This window comes from Podarcis liolepis (assembly GCF_965112155.1).
Source record: "Podarcis liolepis genome assembly, chromosome: 1".
NCBI classification, from domain to species: domain Eukaryota; kingdom Metazoa; phylum Chordata; class Lepidosauria; order Squamata; family Lacertidae; genus Podarcis; species Podarcis liolepis.
In genome coordinates, this window is record NC_139554.1 from 4,257,311 (window position 1) to 4,276,373 (window position 19,063).

A 19,063-nucleotide genomic window follows, 5' to 3' on the forward strand; every position below is an offset into this window, starting at 1 on the left:
TTTAGAATGATTGGTTCTCTCCTTGGTTTTTAAAACCTATTTCTGTATATAGTATTCTCCATAGGGAAGGGCTGTACCTCAGCTGTAGAGCATGTGCTTTGCATTCAGAAGGTCCCAGGTACAATCCCCAGCAGGCTAGGAATGTCCCTGTCTGAAACCTTAGAGAGCTACTACCAGTCAGTGCAGTCAACCTGGAGGCTGAACTATTTTCTGTGTGCAAATCTTGTACCACGGAGCTGCAGCTCTGGGTAATCACCTCATCCATGATCTCCCATCACAGCTGTTCCAATTTCTGGATAGAAGATTGCCTGGCTGGAAACCTGGTGGTGAGCAGTAGTGGGTATTGTTCTGTTTTTTAATTATTGTTTTTTTAAGCATTAGTCAAATTCATGGAGGAAGCGAGCCATGTGAGTAAAACATGCTTGAGTCCCTCACTAACGCTGCATAGGTAAAGGCAAAGGGGCCCCTGACCATTAGGTCCAGTCGTGACCGACTCTAGGGTTGCGACGTTCATCTCACTTTATTGGCCGAGGGAGCCGGCGTACAGCTTCCGGGTCATGTGGCCAGCAGGACCAAGCCGCTTCTGGCAAACCAGAGCAGCGCACGGAAACCAGAGCAGCGCCGGAGCGGTACCTATTTATCTACTTGCACTTTGATGTGCTTTCAAACTGCCAGGTTGGCAGGAGCAGGGACCGAGCAATGGGAGCTCACCCCATTGCGGGGATTTGAACCGCCGACCTTCTGATCAGTCCTGGGCTGATTTTTCACCACCCCCACCTGTGGACAAGGGATGAGGAGGTGTTCTGCATGCAGTAATCATGCCAGGGTTGTGCGGAAGAGCAGGGGGTAAATGCGCAGATAGGAGAATGTCAACTTGTTGCACACCCCAAGGCATTATGTAAGATTCAGTTCCTTTTGCAGCAGCGCACTGTGGATTACTTTTAAAAAATCTGCTCATGCCACATAATTTTGGTTCAGGGACATGATGTTTTGTTGAGTTGCCATGCCGTAGACAACGGTACATTCCACTCCACATACGTTACAGCAAGTCTTAGAATTGGATTCTGAGAAACATTAAAGATTTGGCCGGGGGATAATGAATGGTTTGCTACAACTTACCTTTGCAGCACTCCCTTCTTGCACACCTTGTTAGCCTGAGGATTTAATATACACTCGTATTCATACACAGTTCATTTAAAGGTAGTAATTTGGCCACTGGCATTAAGCCACAAGCCCGCCAGTCGCTCATTTCCAAAGAGCATTCTTCACTTACTAGAATGAATAACAAATGCATTCTTGCCAGTTACATACCTTCTTGCCGCCCACTGCAACCCAGTTTAAGGCCACGAACTTTTACCTGCCATGACTTCATTAAAATGAGTTGTTGATCTAGAATGAAATCCCACGCAGTCCCAGTTCCGTACGCGCCACAGTTGGTAACAGAGAGGGAGCTACTCTTTCACCACTGGCTAGCAGGTCAGAAATGCACTGTGACCAAGGGCATCCATGTGTATGCTGTGTATTCATTCGTACATCTGGGTTTCATGCAGCTTACTGAATTGCATAACTGTTTTGATTTGTATTATTTAGTGGCTGGAGACTCTGCACTTAACCTTAGGATAGAGATGTTATGTAGAAGACAACCCTCAACCGTGGAGGGGTAGGGTATGGGTCATTCCTGGGAGAGGGGGAAATCCTGATCATGGAAAGAAATCATTGTTTTTTTTTGAAGTTGAATCCTGACAAGACAGAAGTACTGTTTTTGGGGGACAGGGGGCGGGCTGGTGTGGAGGACTCCCTGGTCCTGAATGGGGTAACTGTGCCCCTGAAGGACCAGGTGCGTAGCCTGGGAGTCATTTTGGACTCACAGCTGTCCATGGAGGCACAGGTCAATTCTGTATCCAGGGCAGCTGTTTACCAACTCCACCTGGTACGCAGGCTGAGACCCTACCTGCCCGCTGACTGTCTGGCCAGAGTGGTGCATGCTCTAGTTATCTCCCGCTTGGACTACTGCAATGCGCTCTACGTGGGGCTACCTTTGAAGGTGACTCGGAAACTACAGCTAATCCAGAATGCGGCAGCTAGACTGGTGACTGGGGGCGGCCGCCGAGACCACATAACACCGGTCTTGAAAGACCTACATTGGCTCCCAGTACGTTTCCGAGCACAATTCAAAGTATTGGTGTTGACCTTTAAAGCCCTAAACGGCTTCGGCCCAGTATACCTGAAGGAGCGTCTCCACCCCCATCGTTCTGCCCGGACACTGAGGTCCAGCGCCGAGGGCCTTCTGGCGGTTCCCTCATTGCGAGAAGCGAAGCTACAGGGAACCAGGCAGAGGGCCTTTTCGGTGGTGGCGCCCGCCCTGTGGAATGCCCTCCCATCGGATGTCAAGGTGATGGACAACTACCTGACATTCAGAAAACATCTTAAGGCGGCCCTATTCAGGGAAGCTTTTAATGTATGATATTTTAGTGTTTTTTGGTTTCTGTGGAAGCCGCCCAGAGTGGCTGGGGAAACCCAGCCAGATGGGCGGGGTACAAATAATAAATTATTATTATTATTATTATTATGAGTTGAAAAAAATGATTTCAATTAATGGGAACTATATAAAATTACTTAAACATCAGAATGAATCTTGGATTCTGGCCATGTCTCTGCAGACCACACAAGAATTCTGGAGAATGTTGTCCATCCCTATCTTAAAATGTGAAAGTTCAGATGTTATGAATTTTGTTTACTAGGTTGCGCTGTGTGTGTGTGTGTGTGTGTGTGTTTTCCTGCTTCTGTTGCTAATGGCTTGGATTCTTTGACCTGCTTAATAAGGGGGGGGGGGGGCGTGTCAGGATTTCTCAACACTAGGTCTTCAGTCCTTGGGAGGATATTGCTCTCCAAGGATCACACCCTGGCTCACCTCCCCTCGCCTCTTCACCATTGTGGCTTTTTTGTTTTGTTTTATCACAGTGCTTCAAAGATCAGATAAACTGAAGGGAGCAATTTAGCAATCCTGCTTTGTAGTCTGTCCTCTCCTGCCCTTGGCATTCCTCCATAAAACCCAGAATTGTAAATAAATTGATTAGTTGCTTTGTAAAGAGTGTTTTTGCTCAAAATATGAGAGAGAAGCAAGATTTTAAAAAAACAAAAAACAAAATTCATTAATAGGGAGGAGAGAGAACACACACACACACACAGAGAGAGATTGTGGCACTTGGCTAAGTGTCATGACAAACACAGTTGAGTTCAGCATGAGACCTGCTATGCAAAGTGTCATTAAGGGCCAAACTAGATATCACACAGAAAACAAAGGAAAACAAGTCTTCCAGCATTGTTAAATGAAAGCATTGTGTGAGGCCACTGAGGATACCTAACCAGAGGAGAGAAGGTTGTGTTTCTGTCCGGAATTGCATACACGTAACCCAGCTGCTTTTCTACTCAGGAGAAGAGAAAGGAGTAACTTTTCCCATGTTGGTGGAAAATAAGTTAGGTCTGTGGGGAGAAGATTTTGAGTGAGGGAAATGGCTGGAGGAGGGAAGGTTGTTTAGGCAGCGAGTCTCTCCTTACTTCCCTCACTTCCTGATTGTAGCAGCTTCAGATTTAAGAGAGAGAGAGTTAAAACCACTGGGATATGGTAACATACCTCCAGTGCAATGTCTAGTTTTCCCCCCAAGAGAGAAAAATGGATGACTCTTTCCTATGGATCCAGACAAACCTGTAGAAGAAAAAGCCTCCCCCCTACGTGTCAGTCTACTGAGTGATTCTAAATTCACTGGCTATTGCTTTTCCGCTGCAAAGCAGAGCATAGATAGAAGGACAGGGGAGTGTGATTTGCAAGCGAAGGGCAGCTGTGGTGGGGTTGGTGGCTCATTTGCTCTCCCCTGCAAATTCTCAGTATCCCTTCTTTGCAGTGAAGTGGAAGCCAAGATTCCGTGACCCATTTTTGCTCAAATTGCAGGTCAGCCCTCTGTTCTGGAATGCTGTTGATTCTACAGTTTCACCAACTAAGAACCCCTAGGCACTATACTTTTAAAGCAGAATCACAAATTTGTGTAAGGAGAATCCATTTGCCTCTTAGAGCTACTGTTCTCAAGAGTGGTTTATTAATTCTTCTTCCAGGGGAACTCCAAGAATTGTAGCTCTCTGATGGGAATAGGGGGTCTCCTAAGCACTCTCGGACCTGCAACAAGCTGCAGCTCCCAGGACTCTTTGTTTAAAGTTGTGTGACACAATTTTAGATGTACAGTGGACGCTCGGGTTGCGAATGTGATCCGTGCGGGAGGCACGTTCGCAACCCGCAGCGTCGCATCTGCACATGTGTGGATTGCGATTCGTCGCTTATGCGCAAAGCGTGATTTAGTATTTCTGCACATGCGTGAGCGCCGAAACCCGGAAGTAACCTGTTCCAGTACTTCTGGGTTCGGCGCGGTGCGCAAACTGAAAACACGCAACCTGAAGCATTTGAAACCCAACGTATGACTGTATTGTGCAGATGGGGGGTCTATTTCTCCAAGTGGTTAATAAAGGACATAGAATTGCCACCAAATGAAATGCGGTAGCAGCAAGGGCAAAGTGCTAAAGTGTTAAGGATATTGTTTTAAAAGCTGCAAGAGAAAAAGGATACGGAAGAACCTCTATCGGTTTCAAGTAGCATGCGATTGCATTTGCTCTCATGTCTGTCTTAACTTGCCTGCTTTTGAAAGACTCCTTTTGACAAAGACTGTTCTATTTTGTTTTGTTTACCTTTTTTTTTTTACTCTAGAAATTGTAATGTACATTGATAGCATTGTAATTTTTTTAGAAAAACAATTTGTCAAGGAGGAATGCCTCTTAATTTCCAAGTGGGAACATTTCTAAAGCGAAAATGGGAAGAAATGGAATACTTGGTTTTTGTGCATAGGCATCTCATTTTGCAGCCGCAAGCTATTAAGCACTGCTTCTTTACAGCCTTCCTTGAAATAAATGCAGATTGGAATAATCAGTTGCACAGTGAATTGACTCCTGTGTGAGCTGCAGGATGGTTGTGCAGAAGCAGCTGGCCTCCTTAGAATCCCAGCAGCCTTTCTCGGTGGCAGTTGGATTCCAGTTGTCGTCATCCTTCAGCCTCCAGTGCTATCACACACCTGTTTTTGCCTGGGTTTTTAGTTTAGAGGAAAGGCAAGTACAAGGCAACATGATAGAAGTTTATAAAATTATGCATGGTGTGGAGAAAAGGAATAGAGAAAAGTTGTTCTCCTTTCATAACAGTAGAACTCGTGGACATTCAGAGAAGCTGAAAGTTTGAAGACTTAGGACAGATCAAAGAAAGGGCTTTTTCACGCAGCACATGGTCAAACTACAGAACTCACTCGTCTAGGAGGCGGTGATGACAACCACCCTTTAAAAGAGGATGGCACAAATTCATGGAGGAGAGGGATCTCAATGGCTACTAGCCAGGATAGCTATTCTCTGCCTCCACAGTTGGAAACAGCATTGCTTCTGAATGCCCGTTACTGGAAACCACAGAAAGGGAGAGGGCTGCTGTGCTCAGAGCCTCCTTGTGAGTTTGCCACAGGCATATGATTGGTTACTGTGAGAACCACATGCTGGAATAAATGGGCCATTGGCCTGATCCAGCGGCCTATTATGTTCTTATGTGTTCTGCATAAAAACCCTCTTCGTGCTGTAATAGAGCAATTTATGCACCAATTTAAAATGCTTGTACTGTTTCGTCCTAAGGCAGGGGTGTGTGTGTGTGTGTGTGTGTGTGTGTGTGTGTGTTCGTTCACTAAAATCCAAAGCCCCATAAAACACAGACAAGTGCAAAACATATGTAGAATTAAATAGCAGCCTGCCTCTGAGCCCATTCTAAGCCTAGGAATTTGTTTTCAGTAACGCAACCGAACTAAGCTCAAAGCCCTTTCATAGAATCCAACCAGGTAAAACACTCAGAGGGTGTGGACCAGTGACTCCAGGGGGAGAGTCCAGGACCTAGAGAAGTTGGAGGGCTGTATTCTGTGCCCAAGGCATGAGATTTCTCACCCCTGGTGTCTATAAGCTGAACAGGTCACTCCCACTCCCAGCTTGTATTCTCCATCTGTAAAATAAAAATAATGGTGACTTTCCTTACAGTATTATTAGAAAAAACAGTTTACAATCCTTATATGTTATTAGATTTACAGCAGTGAATGAGAACTATGCTTCAGAGGAAACACTGTTGCAGGTGGGTGTGGGATTTTGGCTGTCCAGGTGTTGCTAAATTACAACTCCCAGCAGCCCCAGCATACATGGCTAATAGCCAGGGGTGATGGGAGTTGTAGTTCAGCAAAGGCTTTCCACACACCTACACTAGTGTGTTCTTCTAGTGGTAGTTAAATTCAGTTTCAGCTGTTCATTGCTTCTTAAAATCCACCCCTGCTGCGGCCTATTTACTCCACAGCTGAACAAATACTGAACTTAAGTCCTCAGCCACTGCTGCTCTCATATTCCAAATATATTTTGGGGTTCTTTTAGATCAAGCCAGAGGTGGCTTCGCAGTTTGCAGCTCTTTACAGAAACGTATATGTTACAAGGCCACCAGGTGTTGGGTGTGAGAGCGGGCGTTTCTGAGCCCCTTACACAACACAGAAGGGTTGTTAGAGGTCAAACTAAGCATGGCCATATTGGTAAGGTATGGTCCCTATATCTCAACTATGTGTATAGAAATCATGTTAATATAAGATCTCCAGCCACTCAAGCTTACTTATGGAGAAACCACATCACAGATAGCTGAGACTTCGAAGACGCTTCCAATGATTCAGTATTAGGCAGTGCCCCTGCTCGACTTTTCTTTTTATATCTGATTAATATAAGCATTCAATAATCTACAGGTTTTGTTGGAATTTATCGGTGTTATTTTACTACAAATTAATAAAATATTCTGTTGAGAGAGAGAGAGAGAGAATGAGAATATTTTCCCCTGCTGCTTCTGTCCTATTAAATACTTTTGGCACAAAATTGGCTCTTTGAGGGCTAATCTTGACTCAAATTCTGCTTGTTGTGAGTGTATAGTACAAGTTCCTTTAAAAAAAACCAATAGACTGGAGGTGCAAAGTTTCCAAATGATCCGAAGCTAATCTGGACACCCAGAAATTAAATAGATTTAAACTGATTGGAGCAGTGGCAGCACCATCTTAATGATGCACATGGGAAGCCAGCTCTCTGAATTTCTACTTCTGCTGTTAATAAGACCCTGGATCCTCTACTGCAAACAGAATCATTTTCTTTATTTAAGGAAGGTTTAATGTTAATGTTAGTGTTGGACTAGACTATCCAAGCAAAGTCTAGCGAAAGTCTAGTGAAGCTTTCAGTTCTGTTGAGTGGGAGCAAAATGAACCATGAGAATTCCAACCCTTAAGGGCCTCAAGAGGCAAAATTTCTCACCCCCACCTTGTAGAAGAAGTATCACAGTCTACCTTCTGCCTGCCCCTATCCTAAGGTGCATACCGTATTTTTCGCTCTATAAGACACACTTTTTCCCTCCAAAAATTAAGGGGAAATGTGTGTGCGTCTTATGGAACAAATGCAGGCTCCATGGCTTCAGCTAAAGCAACACGAAGCCTCTGACAGGAGAAGCAAGACTCTCCAGACTTCAGGGATAGCCGCCTGAAGCCAGGAGAGCAAGCGGGATCGGTGCACACTGATCCCTCTTGCTCTCCTGGCTTTGCTTCGCTGGAGAGGTGCTGTGCAGCTTTCCTTCTCTGCGCAGCGCCCCTCCAGCGAAGCGGGAGGAGAAATGGAAGGGGCTCCGTTTCTCCTGCCGCTTCGCTGAAGGGGCGCTGCGCAGAGAGGGAGAGATTTTTTTTTCCTTGTTCTCCCCCTCTAAAACTGGGTGCGTCCTATGGTTGGTGCGTCCTGTAGAGTGAAAAATACTGTGCTTGCCTTATTGATCTCCCTAATAGCAGGAGGTGGGTCGCTGCATAAAGGAGGCTTAAACCAGGCTTTTAAATTTAACACAGAATAATGGCAAATATTCTAAAACTCTGAAGAATGAGCCTTGCAACACATGCATAGCAAGAGGTTATAAGAAGCTCACCACAAAGAGATTGTGCAGCTTAGACTCTCGTGAACTATTTTAAGAAGAGTTGGTTTTGAGCCTGGGGAGCCGCATGCTGAAATCCAGGCAGCCGTGTTTGTTTCTCAGAGTTCAGCCAAGAAAAGGGAAACTCTTTACTGCCTTCAGTGAGGGCTGCTTCAGATACTCATTTCTGAAGTGGTAAAATCCTCATGCCGTGACTTCATCATCTTCATTTCACACGGAGAGTTTCTGTGCAATGTGCAGCTGTTACGTGAAAAAGTGAAAACTCAGTCTGTTTTTCAAGAGTTCTGCTATCCTGTGTATTAACTCAGTTGGCTGTGTGTTAGGTAAAAACTAACTGCTACAAATGGCTCCCTGCACAAAGTTGTATTGACATATAAGGATTTTTATACATTTAGAAATAAGCATCTTACATCTGATATAGGAACTTCCATACTCCCCCCCCCCAAAAAAAAATCAAAAAACAAAAGATGCAGAGTCCTTTTCTTTGGTATTTATAAAGAGCAGCAGTCAGGCAGAATTCTTACCCAGTTGCTCAGTAAAAAAAGAAGAAGAAGGAAAGGCAAAACTATTTCCACTTTCCAGTGTTCTGAGTAATGTTTGCAACAGCACTGAGATAATTGCCAAGCAAGGGAAGTAATGAATGGACTACTTCATTTCCTTCCATTGCGTGTATAGGCAAAAGATGACGAAGCAGGAGTTTTGTATTTCCTCCCTTGTCAGATAGAAGTAATACTGCTCATCTTGGCCAAGTCCTCATTTTCCTGGAGAACTGGGTGGAAATGGACTTACCCAGCCTGACAACAGTCTGCTCTAATTTCACAGCACTGATTTTCCAACATGGGCGCTTGGTGCTAAAAACACCGTTACAGGCGTGTGCTATTGATCTTTTAGATTTCTGCTGTTTTGCATTGTCACTTGATGCACATTGCCATAATAAAATTACTGCCTATAGGCTTTATTTTATTGTTTCCCCTGCCATCCGGTGTACAGTTCAGACCTCTTCACATGTGTCATGTGCTCAGTTGCACCCTTGAACATCTCTGCCTGTTTTTCACCCCTGCCTGTTTTTCACCCCTGCTATTCTTATTTCTGCTTCTTTCTGCGTCTTCATCTTACCTTCTGACTTCCTTTCTTTCCTTCTCTGTAGGCTCTGATGTTCTTTACATCGGCCCAGTGAAAGGTGAGCCCTATGTGGGTAGGACTTCATCTCCTGTGACTTTTCTTTTGACTGTTTTCCTACCTCTCATCTACACGAGTCTGAAAATCCTCATGCAACAGGACGTTCTTAGTTTTTTGCTCTACTTACAAAGCATGGAAATGCAGTTCTGGGTCGTCTTTTCCCATTGAACAATTATTTAGGATATTGATATTGTTGTGAGATGCTTTGAGTTTGACTATGTTGTTGGAAAAGTGGCTTAGTAATATTAAACAAAAATACTGTTTTGATTTTAGCATTATATCAGAAGCAGAGCCCTAGAAGCATCAGTTACTTACACTCCTGCAAGCAGTATCTGCTTTATGATAATGTGAAGTACAGATTCACAGATCATGGGGAAATGTATGAACTCCAGTGAGCATCTTGAGATGCAAGTTCTTGTTTTTTGTGATATGCTGGAAATGGGAGCCAGATTTGCCTGTCATTCAAACTCCTGTGCTCCCTTCTCCTTGCACACTTAAATTTCTTTGCGGAACTCTTCGCTTGTCTATTTGTCTATTTGTTCTTCGTCCAGTGAAACAAAATGCTATCTTTTATTCTGATGATAACTTTGTTCTCATTCTCTTCTCTCAAATTAGGAAGCATTTATTCAAGCCCAGGGCTTTATAGCAAAACCATGACGCCAACTTACGATTCACACGATGGGAGCCCTTTGTCGCCAACTTCCGCTTGGTTTGGAGATAGTGCTTTATCAGAAGGGAATCCAGGTATACTTGCCGTCAGCCAGCCCATCACCTCCCCAGAAATCTTAGCCAAAATGTATAAACCACAGGCGCTTCTGGATAAGGCCAAGATCAACCAGGGGTAGGTTTTAAAAGCTTATTTAAGCAGCTTATATTTTGAAGAAGAAGAAGAAGGGGGAAAATGTCATTTGACATGACTAAGCCAGCACTTTCTTTGTGTGTTGGCAGGTGGCTGGATTCTTCAAGGTCACTTATGGAGCAGGATGTGAAGGAGAATGAAGCCTTACTTCTTCGGTTTAAGTACTACAGCTTCTTTGATTTGAATCCTAAGGTATAATGCTATGTGTGCTGGGATATCTTCTCCAGGATTTTCAGTGTCTGTGATGGAGAGACAGAAAAGGGCATGCATGACACATGTACCGTAAGGCGGGGAAAGGAGCCAAAATGTTCTAAACCCACTAATACTGCACAGGCTCGACGGCTCTGCAATTCTTGCCTGCTTAGAAGCTGAATCCATACCAATAGCACGGTTGCGCTTCATGTTCTAGAGAGGAAATGCTGATTCTGCATATGGATTTAATTAAGCTAGTGGAATAATTTGGTATGTGTCTTGTGAAAATTAAATGTTTATTTTTCCAATATTCAGGCTAGCAATGAATTTTGTCCCTTTTGGGGCATAACTGAAGTGACAGAAGGCGAGGCGGGGGGAACAGAGAGTGATTTTGAATTAGACAAACAGAAACTTGTGGCTTCAGGAAGACTAGGAAAGGTATTATCTGCTGGGCTCCCTCTCCTTATGGCAGTGGTGTCCAAACTTTTTTCAAAGAGGGCCAGATTTGATGAAGCGAAGGGCCGACCAAAGTTGTTGCTCTTTCTTTTAGGATTGAAGTTGTTTTATGATTTTACCCCAAAGTTGTTGAGCTTTTTAAAAGGATTTTACCCCCGGAAATAAACTGCCACAGGGGCCGGATTAAACCGACTGGCGGGCCGGGTTATGCCCCCAAAACGGATTTTGGACATGCTTACCTTATGGAAACTGGAACAGTCATAATCTGATGGGCAACCCAGCTCAAACTTTTGCAGAACTGTTAGGTAATGAATGACTGTTTGGTGACACTAATTCATCCTACTTATATCTAGAAGCACCACTAGTTAACCAGTGTTGATAGAACACAGACAGAAGGCTTAATTGCAAATGAGGCTGGAAAATGTGTAGGATTGGGCAAACAATTTGAGCAGATTTCGGATAGCTGGTTTCTTTGTGATGTCTTTCCTTTATAGCAGTGGGGGTGACTAATGGCTGGAGATACTGTATACTAGCTCCCTAGTAGGCTGGAAATTTTCTTTGGTATTTCAGACTGATGCAGCAAATAGAAACGAAGGCATTCAAAAGCCTTAATGATTTGACAGGATTTTATTACTTGACTACAAAAAGCTATGTGCTATAATCCTTAAGCAGGGTCCTGTACAAATGATATGGTCATGTCCCCATAGTACGATGCGATCAGAATCAACCAACTCTATGAGCAGTCGAAATGGGCTATTCTTTTGGAAGAAATAGAGTGCACAGAGGAGGAAATGATGATGTTTGCAGCATTGCAGGTGAGTGGAGATGCTGTAGGTCCAAATCTCTGAACTTTAAATTTTTGCCATCTTAACGATACCTTTCTCTAGAAAGTATTAGTGCCTCTGACATGCTGACTGAGCTTTGTGTCTTGCCCTATATTTTTTTCAGTGGCTAGAATGGTTTGTTCTGACAGATCTTGGCTTCTTCCCCATTTTTTAGGGTTTACTTGAACCTTTTTAGGTGATTTCAAAATAATTTTCCTCCTTGTTATGTCTCAAGCAAAGGAATTTGGATTCTTTTTTGCAAACATGTTTGTATCCATCTTTCCTTTTTTGTTGGCTTTTAAGCAAATAACAAGTACATTAGGTTACTGAACCACAGGGTTCTGGCACTGAGCCTCTCAGACAGCTGGTGATAATCCCTGGGTTTCCCAAAAATACATTCTACCCTCCTTCTCTAGAATAGGACACAGTTTGCCATTTTTGGCACACACAATACAGACCTTATAAACAGATGTAATGCCAACTCAAGTCCCCTTCACACTTTATTCCCCTTGAAGGGGGCATCACATCATAATTATTTCAAATGGGGGCATTCTCCTATAACTGTCCTTTGTATCTGATATGCTGCCTGGCTCTTTCAAAGATATGTTTCCAGAGTGGTTTAACAATCCATCTCTTTCCCCAGGAAACTCTGGAAACTGTAGTTCTGTGTGGGATATAGACCACAGCTATTGTGCAGGAAAAAAACCTAAGGTTGTAAGGCCTAACATTTATGTTTGAGACCTTCAAGGAACTTGTTAAGAGATACCTATAATACTCACGGAGCTACAGTTCCCAGACATCCCTGGGAAATAGGGATTACTAAACCACACTGAGATTTTTATCTCTGTGAGGAGGTCTCCTAACAACTGTCAGCTCCCTTAACAAACTACATCCCCCAGAACTCTTGACGGGGGGGGGGGAGCCATTACTTTTTGTAGTGGTTTGATACTTGTTCATATTTGTACTGCAGATGAGACCATGGGCATGTCCATTAACTTCAGGGGGTTTACTCTGAGTAGGACTAGTGTTAAATACCTCTGTAAATTGGTAGTTGGAATTAACATGATGGTAAAGAGATGCACCACATTTGCCATCTTCTGGAAGTAAAATTGGTCTTATAAGTCACACACACTTATAAGATCACCAAGCTCTGAACAGGTCACAAAGGTTTTGGTACCTTTTGGTCTTGCCAATATACCGTATTTTTCGCTCTATAACACGCACCAGACCATAACACGCATGTAGTTTTTAGAGGAGGAAAATCCGTAGGCATGCCACCCGTAGGCATTCCCTCCATAACACGCACAGACATTTCCCCTTACTTTTTAGGAGGAAAAAAGTGAGTGTTATGGTGCAAAAAATACGGTAAATTGGAGAGCTTCAATTGGAGAAGAAGTTTAGCACCACTCAGTAAGCTCCACACCCTTAATATACTACACAGTAGCTTCACAGGAAAATGTCAGGCATGAATGTTACCTTGCAGAAAAAGCTACTCCTCCCCACCCGCCCTGGGAGTTCTTTTGAGGATTTGGTTACGGCAATCTTTTCTTAGCCGAAGTGCAGTTTCATTTACAGTCGTCTTTATTTGGCTCTTTACTCCTTTCTTTCAGTACCACATCAATAAGCTGTCCATCATGTCATCTGAAAATCACTTGAACAACAGTGACAAAGAGGTTGATGAAGTTGACGCTGCCCTTTCTGACCTGGAGATTACTCTGGAAGGTGGGAAGACATCCACAATTCTGGTAAGGGCAGGAAGTGGGAGCTTCAATCTTGACGTAAAGAGCACATCTCTGCCAAAGCATTGGGGCTGGCAATCTGGAAGAAAACGTGCAATTGAGTGGATAGACCTAAATGAACATTTTGAGAGAAGCTCTATCTGTAAATGAGAAGCAGACTTCCCACAGTGAAGAAACAGGCTAAAGACTATGCGGTTTTATAACTCTAATTCAGAGATGGGAACATGTGTTCCTCCAAATATTGCTGCATCATCCCTGACATCTGGAGGGCCACAGGCTCCATACCCCTGCTGTAATGTCACTGATCATCTACAGTGGATGGGCTGACTCAACAGAGAGCAGGCCAGCAGCTCCCTCTAGCAAACTGTCAGAATGGAACAGGAAGCAAGACCCCTGGATTCCCTTGCAAGAGTCTCCATTGAATCAGTCATCTCCTGCTTTCTTTGTTCTCTTGCAGACCTGTTGTTGTGATGCAATAAGCCAGAAATGCATTCCATGCGAAATTTTCTCTGGCACAAGTGTTGTTGCAATGGGTGGGAGCTCTGCACCAGTTGTGCTTTTGCACAACTCCATTCGTTTCAGCGAAACTTGGGCAGGAGACTTTTGCACTTAGGAGTTATGTTGCTCACAGTAAACACTGCAGATCAGAAACTTGATGCAAGAGCACGAGTCTCTTTTGGGTTCATTTATACAGCCCAGCGTCATTAAAGAGTGCTTATTCTGAGAGACCCGGCACTGCCAAGGAATCCCAAGCACGTCGTTCTGCCAAGCACTTCCCTTGTGGCCCAACTTGGATTGTTCATAGGTTGCAGAGTCTCTGGAACTGCAGATTTCACCCTCCAGAGATAAGCATCCTGCTCTCATACACAATTTTTTTACACGATTGCTTATGCTGGGATGCAACACAAGTCTTTGATGTTGCCTATCTTCCAAATTGGTTCAGTCTCTCATCTCAGCCTTTTAAAATGTGTAAATAAATCAGAGGAAGCATATCAAGATTACTGTGTAAAACAGGAGAATCTGCAGAAGTTTTAATGGAAGTTACCCATTTAGCCCTGCTGCCTGTGATGTAAGGATTTCATCCTCTTTCGATTATGGAGCATACCTCTTAAACTTTCCTGTCCTAGCACAGGGGTTCTTTCCTTTTCCCCATATCTTTCCAGCAAGCAACTTAAATGCCAACTGAGCAGTGTTAAGTGGGACTCACTCTTGTCTCGGGCATTGGGCCCGACGAATCAGTGCAAAGAGCTGGGGTCTCTTAGAGAGGCCCAAGCAAGGAGAAACAAGCAAAGTGCAACGGAAATCAAGTCATTACCTATCGGCTTGCAGCAGTTAATCAAAAGAAAAATGACAGAGAGGTGCAGAGACATCAACATAATACCTAAGTAATGTGGGGTATGGGGAGCTCACCATATAGTGTTCCTCTTGTTGAGTAATCTGAGGCACAAAAACTGGATGATGTGGCAAGATGATAAGGAATTCCAGGCATCCATGGTAATATAGCGCCCTGAGCGAAGCCAAAATGTGATGCCCTTTCACTGCCTTCCCCAAGCTGGGTAAGCGAGCTTTGGGAAGGAAGCACAAGGGCTCTGGCAGAATCCTAGAGCCCTCCCACCTCCTTCCCAAAGCAGGGCAAGCACTTACCAGGCTTTAAGAAGGCGGGCACCCCTTCGACTTGGCACCCAGTGGGGGGGAACTAGTTGCACTGCCCTAAATCAGGCACTGAACCATTCACCTAGTTCATCAGTTCGCTGCTGAGTTTCAATAGTTTGTTCTTTATCAGAGGATACAATTTAAATTCATGCACGTGCTTTCCTGAAGACTCATTCGAAATGATCCCTGCTCTTTCTGTTGCTGTAAAGTCACTGCCTCCACTGGGAAGACTCATCTCAGACACTGAGAACTCTTCCTACAGAAGCATGTGCATATTTGGACAGATGGGGAAAGGAAATTAGCTGTTGGCTAAGCAAAGCTCTGCATGCAACTCTGGAATGCCTTTGTCTTGAAATGCAAGAGCCATTGGAATCTGTGTCCATTCAGTTCTGCAAGTTTGAGGAATGCCCATTCCAGTAAAGGCAGGATTCTATTGGCCTGAGCTTCTGATTCCTCAGCAGCTGAAAGAGAAGGAGCTGTGTATGGTGCCCAAGGGCAGAGGAGTGGATTGGAAGTCATTTATAGCTTTGGAGGCACAGCTGCCATTCTCTGTTGCAAAGCAAGGTTCACTCTATTACAGACAGTCATCAGCTGTGGGGGGCTGACCTCAGTCTGGAATGGTCTACGTTTTTTTGCTAGATTCTCACATGAGTCCTTCTCAGGCGTTAATGCCTGAAGAGGAAATATCAGTGTGTTGGGGGCATGGAGTAGAACATGCTAGCTGACCCCCAAGGTTTGCATCCCTGCCCACTTATCCCAGACATTTCCATGCTGAGCAGAGAAGTTCCAAAGGGGCTCCCAGTTGAGCAGAGACTTCTACAGCTGCAGGCAGAAGGCCCACTTCAAACCCTCCTTGCTCCAATAAAGAAGGATGGGGGCTAAATTAGTAGGCCTGGGCCACATGGGACCACCACATGCAACCCTAGGCCTTCTACACACAATGAGATTTTCCCCTTAGGCACATCACCTGAACAGGCCATGATCTTGTTTTAAAAGGCAAGAAAGAATATTTTAACATGGACTCGGTATGGATAAATAAAATTATTCTGAGCCTATGCAGTTGCCCCGGGTCATGTGGCCAGCATGACTAAGCCACTTCTGGCGAAACCAGAGCAGCGCACGGAAACGCTGTTTACCTTCCCGCTGGAGTGGTACCGATTTATCTACTTGCACGTGCTTTCGAACTGCTAGATTGGCAGGAGCTGGGACCAAACAGGAGCTCACCCCGTTGCAGGGATTTGAACCGCCGACCTTCTGATCGGCAAGCCTTAGGCTCAGTGGTATGAATATAATACTGTACTGCACTGGAAAGTTAAATAGGAGCCCGTCTTTCTTGTTTGAAAGCATCTGAAAAAAATCAGACCATTTAGCCTGTCCAAAGATCTAAAACAACACAGTTTTCTAGCTGGCCATTCATAGCCAGAAAGTCCTTGAAGTTTTGTTGCTATAATTGTTTTTTTAATTGAATCAGGTCTTTTCTTGTTCTTCCTACTCAAGCAAGGGTGCTGCCTTTTTGAAGCAACCCTGCAAGCGTTTTAATAAGCTGAATTGCTGTCCCCAAAGCATTTCCCCCCCCCCCCCCAGTACTGATTCTTGTTTCTGGCACATGAAACACACAATGGCTGATGTCTTGTTTTCAGGGTGACATCACTTCGATCCCGGAGCTTGCCGACTTCATTAAAGTCTTCAAGTAAGTATTGGCTGGAAATCCTGGGAGTGCAGCAAAGATCAGCGAACCTTAATGATAAAAATTGCAGTGCTTCTTTCCTAGAATCTCTAGGGGCTCCCTCTGCTTGGCTTTGAAACCTGAAGCAGCCTCTACCACATATACTTAGGAAGTAGATTTTTTTTAATGTTACAGATGGCTTAAACATCTTATGCACTCAGCCCCTGGATTTATTTTCACTGCCAGGGCTTGACAACTAAGAGTATCTTTGAGTATGTTTATTATCCATCTATGTGCTCATGAAGTCCAAGACAGGCACAGTGGTACCTCGGGTTACATACGCTTCAGGTTACATACGTTTCAGGTTACAGACTCCGCTAACCCAGAAATAGTGCTTCAAGTTAAGAACTTTGCTTCAGGATGAGGACAGAAATCATGCTCTGGCAGCGCGGTGGCAGCAGGAGGCCCCATTAGCTAAAGTGGTGCTTCAGCTTAAGAACAGTTTCAGGTTAAGAACGGACCTCCGGAACGAATTAAGTACTTAACCTGAGGTACCACTGTACTGGAGGAGTAATATTTCAAGCTATGCAATTATAACTGCAGCTAATCTCTGCACACTGATCAGGTTCATATACTGTACTTGTGTGTGATTTGAAGTGTATGAAAACATCAGTTGTGGTGATTGATTTGGTACCTGCCATCCATCCCTCAGTGCTAAATAAATTATGCCAGAATTGTACATACGTCTGTGCGTGAAGTGACCCATTGTTCAAATTTATGGGTTGGATCCAATGCTGGTCCTACTCAGAGTAGACCCATTTGAATTAATGACCCTCAATGAGTCATTTCCATTCATTTCGGTGGTCCTGCTCTAAATTGGGAATAGCACTGGATGCAGCCAATGGCTTTAGAATGTTGGACTATTTTGACTGTTGTTAGCCGCCCTGAGCCCAGCTTCGGCTGGGGAGGGCGGGATATAAATAAAATTTATTATTATTATTATTATTATTATTATTATTATTATTATTATTATTATTATTATTGAAGGATAAGAACTGCAGAATGGTTTGAGGCCCAGCATCTTACGTTTTAGATATTAAAACTGGTTCAGGTCCTTTACTACTCCTTAGATCAGTAGCTGGTGCTGAAATGTTTTCTGTGATGGAGTTCACCCTGGCAGCCATCCCAGCTGTCCTAAAATTAGGGACTGTTGCGTAGCTTGAAATATCACTCCAGTACCTTCCTTGGACTTCATGAGCACATAGATGGATAATAAACAAGCTTGATTCTGGCCAGTTTGCTCTATTTAAGCTGCCAGAAAACACCAGCTTTAGGCTAGCTGCGCTATTCTTTAGTCAGATTTATTTTGATTTTTAAATAAGGCTTTTTATTTGGAGGGGGGAGGAAGAGTATTATCTTGGATCAGGGCATGTGGAAACTGGAAACAGTTGTGTCTGGACTTTGACTAATGTCTTGGCAGCCTTAGTCGTCTATTGCAAGCTAATACCCACCATACTCTGGACATGACAGGAATTCAGGAATTGGTTGTATGTGTAATATAGCGAGGTATGTAGAGGAAGTGGAGAACAGTTGTTTGCAAGGCAACACATTAAAACGTGGGCTGCTTTCTGGGTTATCGGCGGTCCCTAGGAAGTCCTAGTCATCCTTGCAGTGGGTTATAGGTAGCTGCTTCTCCATCCCCACCCCGATTCTTTTCATATTGTGGGGTGGGGAGACGCTGAACTGCCTTTCCCTTTCGTTTCCTGGGCATTTCCTTTTGTTGTAAACACCATCAGGCAACCTGAGACGTATCAGAGAGCTGCAGTTTTAAAGTGGAAGCCAGCATGGTGCTGGCAGAATGTTGGATTTAGATGACGTGGGGAACCTGGCTTCAAATGACCCCTTCTCTGTGAAACTTGCTGGGTGATGTGGCAAGTTGCATGCTCTCTGCTAAACTTAGCTCTCAGGGTTGTTGCAAGGATATAACAGGCTAAACACTTTTGAGTACAATGCCCTAGAAAAAGAGTGCGCTTAAAATCTGGCTTTTTGTTGTTGTTTTAAGTGAGCAGCAAGATTCAGAAGAAAAAATATCAGGCTGGGCCCACTGTAGATTTCTCCAAAGACCAGGAAGTGTGTATTTGGGGCATGTGGAATGGGTAATCCTTCTTGCAAATGGCCAAAAGGCCAGCATGGGGATGAAGTAGGACCTTGTTTGGTGCTAAAACGAAAAGCTGCACTGGGGAGCAGGAACTGGAGGCAAATGCCTATGCCTCTGTTGAATCACAAGCGCAATAAGAATAAACAGCAGCAACAGCAGCTGGCAAACATCCTGCCTTCCAAGAAACCTATCCACGTTGATTTATTACTCAAGCAGTTTCTGCACAACTGCAGCAGGGTTCTGGAATCTGCTGCTACTTTGCCTAGAGTGCTCTGGTTTGTGAGGGG

General features: G+C 44.2%; 1 protein-coding gene across 6 annotated transcripts in view; it reads left to right on the plus strand.

Moving 5' to 3' along the window:
• The window catches only part of FERMT2 (FERM domain containing kindlin 2), an 87,619-nt gene that overhangs the window by 51,022 nt on the left and 17,534 nt on the right, over positions 1–19,063 (plus strand). For 3 of the 6 annotated variants that reach the window (XM_083514830.1, XM_083514829.1, XM_083514831.1), the window contains exons 5-10: positions 9,198–9,230; positions 9,845–10,070; positions 10,178–10,280; positions 11,444–11,551; positions 13,171–13,305; positions 16,593–16,642. In XM_083514830.1, the coding sequence (XP_083370956.1) occupies positions 9,198–9,230; positions 9,845–10,070; positions 10,178–10,280; positions 11,444–11,551; positions 13,171–13,305; positions 16,593–16,642 (655 nt within the window). The remainder of the gene's footprint in view (positions 1–9,197; positions 9,231–9,844; positions 10,071–10,177; positions 10,281–11,443; positions 11,552–13,170; positions 13,306–16,592; positions 16,643–19,063) is intronic. The other 3 variants (XM_083514834.1, XM_083514832.1, XM_083514833.1) reach the window with 1 other exon arrangement.